Below are 4987 nucleotides of genomic sequence, written 5' to 3' on the forward strand. Positions count from 1 at the left end.
CCTGTTTCTATGGTGTCTTTTAACCCGTTAGCACTAAGGTGTAATTCAGCATCGACTACCCAAGATAGATAATTATCCCCCAGATACATTCAAGGCAAGAAACTCTAATTTTGCAATATTCGTCATTCTGAATAGATTTTAAACAAGATATAATATGTCACATAATATTTAAACAAGTAAGTTGAAATAATAACTTTATACAAAAGTTACGACGGCATAGCCGGCTAGAAAAATTTTAACTATTACTTGACGGTAGCGCCATCTTTATAGTAATATTACTTGACGACAGAGCCATCTTTATAGTATTACTTGACAGCATAGCCATCTTTATAGTTTCCAATCAGTAACATAAATAAATATGTAACAACAATTAGAATAAAATGAGTAAAAGAAATTGTACCTCTTTTATGAAATAGTTTTAGTGGATAGAAACTCGTGAGTCAGAATAAGTCGTACCTCTTTCGAGAATCAAGCTTCAGTTGGCAGAGACTCGTGCTGATAATGTTTTATGAATAAACTATAAACTATAGAGTAAGAAATGAAGAAAGAAAGCGAGAGATCTCAAAAATTTTATTACTTCTTCTATGATTGTTCCCGTACAAATGACTTGGTAAAAGTATATTAGAGTTTTATCACCTATACTAAGAAAAATTAATAGGTAAATTTTCTTAGTCAGATTAACAAATTCTTGATTTTCGTGACAAGTTTTCAATATTAAATTAAGTCTTTATTGATAGGTATCGTGAGTCTCTTTCTAAATAAGATTTGACAATCATTATTATAACAATCAAATTATAATTTTCATTCTAAGAAAATTTCTAGTGAAATATTACTTTATGTATACATTATACAAGTAGTTCTCGCTAGTTCGTAGTTTAATTAAAATAAGTTTGAGTTTAAAACTTGATACATGTTCAAAAAATTTGTAAAAAATATCTTTTTTATCATAATAAGTTTTTTAATATATTACATTAAAATTAGGAATATTCTCATCGATGCCATAACTGTATGGACTTTTCCTATTGATGACGTCTCTCATTGTTGAGCTACTAATGATGCTCCTAAATTTTGACTTTTTGATTTTTATTATTCATCACAAAAAAAACTCATCAACTATAATTAAAGATTTTAAATTATAAATCAAGAAAAAATCAGTTTGATAATTTTTCCGCTCCTTAAGTAAAAATCATTTTAGTACTATTTATCAATATTTATTAAGCACACTAAATTTTTCTAAACGATCTCTCTTTCTTTCTTTTAATCTTATTCTTCATTTTGAGGATTGACAATAATATTTTTTAATATTATTGTCAATCTTAATTTGACGGCTATATTTTTCTAAACCATATCTCTTTCTTATGATGTTAATCCTTAATTTGGGGATTGTCAACGATACATATGATTAAAAAAAACAATTTTTTGGAAAAATGCTTTCAGTACAAAAGGAGTTGAATTCGAACAAATTTATTAAACAATTCTGCTTATTGACATTTCCTCTCAGGCATTTGAGTAAGTTGAAGATTGTAGTCGCTTTCCAAACAAATAAAAGTCGAAGAATGTAGTCGAATTTGGAAATTAGACAACTACTATGAGCCCTTTAAAAGTTACAAAGAGATATACTAAACAATAAAGTTAAAAGTAAAACAATAACTCAAATACGAAAAATGAAAGATTTTTAAAATAAAGGAGTACATTAACGTCTCGCCTAATCAGTTGCTTCATGACTCGAAACCTACCGCACCAACCTTGAAGAAAAACATCCAACACAACTTAAACATGCCCTACTTCTGAACCCGGTTCACTCCTACACCCGGTTTTTTCCTACTCTCTAATTTATCCTAACCTACACTCTAAACACTAATTAAACCGGTCCTACAAACCCATCGTCACCTTCCTTCTTTCGCCGCATTTCCATCACTTTCCGGTGATTATTGGAGTGAATTTCGCTCGAAAATGTCGGACTACAAGCCGGTCTATACTCAGGCAAGAGCCGACCGGACTTGAACCGGACTCCACAAGCGTTACAAAGCGTTTTAGCCCCGAGCGGTCCGGTTCGCCACTGAGGGGTCTTTTGAACATGGCAATGACTGCAACGGCGCGGTTGGGCTTCAATGGCTTGCTTTTTCTTAGCCGGCGGCTTGCCGAACACTGACTCGGCTGACTGAGCCAACTCGTAGAACGCCCACGGGTTTGAAGGAGACGGAAACGACGTGGTTAGAGATGATGACGAGGAAGATGAGGAGGACGAGTCAGTGAGCGAGTTTGAACCGAGTGACCAGACTCGGAAACCGGTTCGAGTTCGCTTGCTTCTTGCCTTGGTTTGAACCGTTGAGAAGATTGTGTTTGGCGAGGGAGTTATTTCCGGTTCAGGAGATTTTACGGCCGGTTTAGCAGATACTGTTCCGGCTGGAACTGTTAGTGAGTAACCGGCCGCAGAGTCATCTACAAAGTGTGATAGCCATTCCAGGTCCGCCACGTCATCAGCCTAAATAAAATATCAAAATTAATTAGTACCAGATTTATTTCACTCATTTAAAAATGTCATTTAAAACAGAACGATTAGTACTGTTTCCTTAATTATAGATATCATAAAACTACAGTACCAAGCATTAATTTAAAAAAAAATATTATAATTTATTTTAAAATCATAAAAATAATTTTAAAAGTAGATAAAAAAACGTTAGCAATTTTGAAACGGCCAAAGGAGTAAACATTTCTCAACAGCACGCAATTCGAGAAAAAAGAGAAATTTACCGGAACACAGAGGTCATTTCCGGGAACAACAGAACCGGCTAAACCCTCGACTTTAACCGCCGGTTCAACAACCGGTTCATGTTGTAACAGAACCGGTTTGTCTTGTTTTATGGACTCCTCGTTGTGTTGGTCTTCATCCAAAACTGGTGCTTCAGAAAAATCAAGGAGATTATCGACAAAGAAATCGTCGACAGTCTGTGCGTTAGCCCAAAAATCATCAGGAAATGTCTGTTGCGCAGCCAGGGGCTTCGCAACCGTCTCTTCAGAACTGGTTTTCAAGGCCTGTTGTACATACTCCATTGTTGTTTAACCTAAACAAATTAAAACCACATAAAATATTAAAAATTACACACACGTGAAATTAAAAATATGAAAGAGGAAGAGAAGGAGGTGAGAACCTGTGAGCGAAATACGGTGGGAGAAAAGGAGTGAATGAGATGAGGAAAATATAAAGAGGGTGGTGCGTTGGGTAAAGCATTAAATGTAATTAAGTGCATATATGTGTGTATTGTATAGTCATATGTACACATGTCTTGGCCCGTTTCTTATCTTTTCCCTACTGTTTTCTGTTGTGGATGCATTATCTCTTTTCTTTCTGTTTGTTTCCTTTTCAAATTTAATTTTGCAGTTATCATTTTGAAATCAGCAAGATTTTGATTTTCAAATATTGATGGAAAATATTATATGTAAGATATGGATATTATATTATGTGATACAGGTACACAACATTTTTACATTTAGGTTCAGGTTTAGAGTTTAGAGTTCTAATTAGTTGACATGTTAGCCACAAATGCATATATTTGAAAAGATTTCGAATTTAGATAATGAGTTATTTGATTTTGGTTTACATTATTAAATTATTATGGTATGGATTTTAACGTGTATTTGGATTTATACATGTATAAATGGAGTTGTTCTAAATTGAGAAGAATTTTAAATTTATGATTTATTTTTTGATAGGATTTGTGAACTTAAGGTTTAACTTTGTATGTGAGTGGAAGTTCACTTGAGTTGCATGTTATTTATTTTGCTTAAAATATAATGACAATTATATAAAAGTTTTATTTAATTATTTATTAAGAAAATAAAATAAATATATTTTACCTTTTATATGTCATTATGTAATTTGTTATCTTATTCACTTACACTAAATTTAAATTTGTCATTCATCTTTTTCAATACTCAAAGATACCATTAACTCTGATTTCAACTTTTAAATAATATAAGTTTCAAAAAAAACTTTTAAATAATATGAATAATAAAAAAATGATCCTCTCTTTTGACTCAAGACTCGTGATTCACCAACTGCCTTGATTTGCGGTGCTATTGAAGATTGCAAACTTGCGGCAGAGACATTTCAAGTTTTTAATTTTGATCAATTTTCCCGCTCTACTTTATAAAGACCCATTCCATCATGGTTCCAGAAAACAAACACTTGAAAGTCGAAACCATAGTACTCTTGTTGTTGGTACTTGATGGCTTACTGCTGGAGTCCATGACACCATTCTCTTTTAACACACAGTCACTTACAAATTATAAATAAATTAAAATTCACAATATTGGATAAGATATCACTAGCATAACTTTGGTAATATGTAACTTATGTAACTTGACAATTTGAATGCTAGCGAAAATTCCTTAACCAACTGAATAGTAGTTTTACAAAAAAAATATTTGGTTCATGGTCAATAAATTCAGAAAATAATGAGAATTTCAATTTTATGTGTTAACATGTGAGTTGGAAGTTTTGTTATATATACAAGATGAGAATTCTATTTTTTCGAAAAGAATGTATCACTTGTCAGAGTGATCATGATTGGGGTTGAATCGCAAAATTCAATTCGATTTTAAATCAGTCAAAACCGAAATCGAAACGAAATTTGTGATTCAGGTTCATCTAATTGAATAAATAGAAATTAGCGATTTAGTTATGATTTTATGTTAAACCAATCCGTTGTCAATCATATTAACATATATACAATAAATATATGTATTAAATTAGTAATTATATATTAATATGTATTTGAACTCCACCGTCTGTGTCATTACTTAAAAAAAATATTTCAACAACTATTTAATTTACTGTCATTTCATTGTTCCCAATAAAATATTGTTGAAATATTCTTAATTATTTATTTGCACTTGTTACAAGTATAACAAGTTTGTAATCATTATAATTGAAGGACTTCTATTTATCATATATTTCGTAATTTTCAGGCAACTAGTACATTCT

The 4987-nt window shown here is 31.7% G+C and overlaps 1 protein-coding gene across 1 annotated transcript; it reads right to left on the reverse strand.

Annotated features, from left to right (window-relative positions):
• Nucleotides 1-1632: 1632 nt before the first annotated feature.
• Nucleotides 1633-3304, reverse strand: LOC141717796 (GATA transcription factor 5). The gene is made up of 3 exons (XM_074519992.1): nucleotides 3153-3304; nucleotides 2755-3065; nucleotides 1633-2485 (listed from the first exon to the last, which is right to left on the reverse strand). The coding sequence occupies exons 2-3, from the start codon at nucleotides 3052-3054 to the stop codon at nucleotides 1862-1864; spliced, it is 924 nt and encodes a 307-aa protein (XP_074376093.1). The 5' UTR covers nucleotides 3055-3065; nucleotides 3153-3304; the 3' UTR covers nucleotides 1633-1861.
• Nucleotides 3305-4987: the final 1683 nt, after the last annotated feature.

The sequence above is a fragment of the Apium graveolens genome, chromosome 4 (assembly GCF_009905375.1).
Source record: "Apium graveolens cultivar Ventura chromosome 4, ASM990537v1, whole genome shotgun sequence".
In the NCBI taxonomy this organism is placed as follows: Eukaryota; Viridiplantae; Streptophyta; class Magnoliopsida; order Apiales; family Apiaceae; genus Apium; species Apium graveolens.

Excerpts from the sequence above, each read along its gene's own strand:
- LOC141717796 (XM_074519992.1), bottom strand. The coding sequence starts at position 3,054 with ATGGAGTATGTACAACAGGCCTTGAAAACCAGTTCTGAAGAGACGGTT. Across the intron at positions 2,486-2,754 it reads GAAATGACCTCTGTGTTCCG|GCTGATGACGTGGCGGACCT; the intron begins GTAAATTTCTCT and ends TATTTTATTTAG.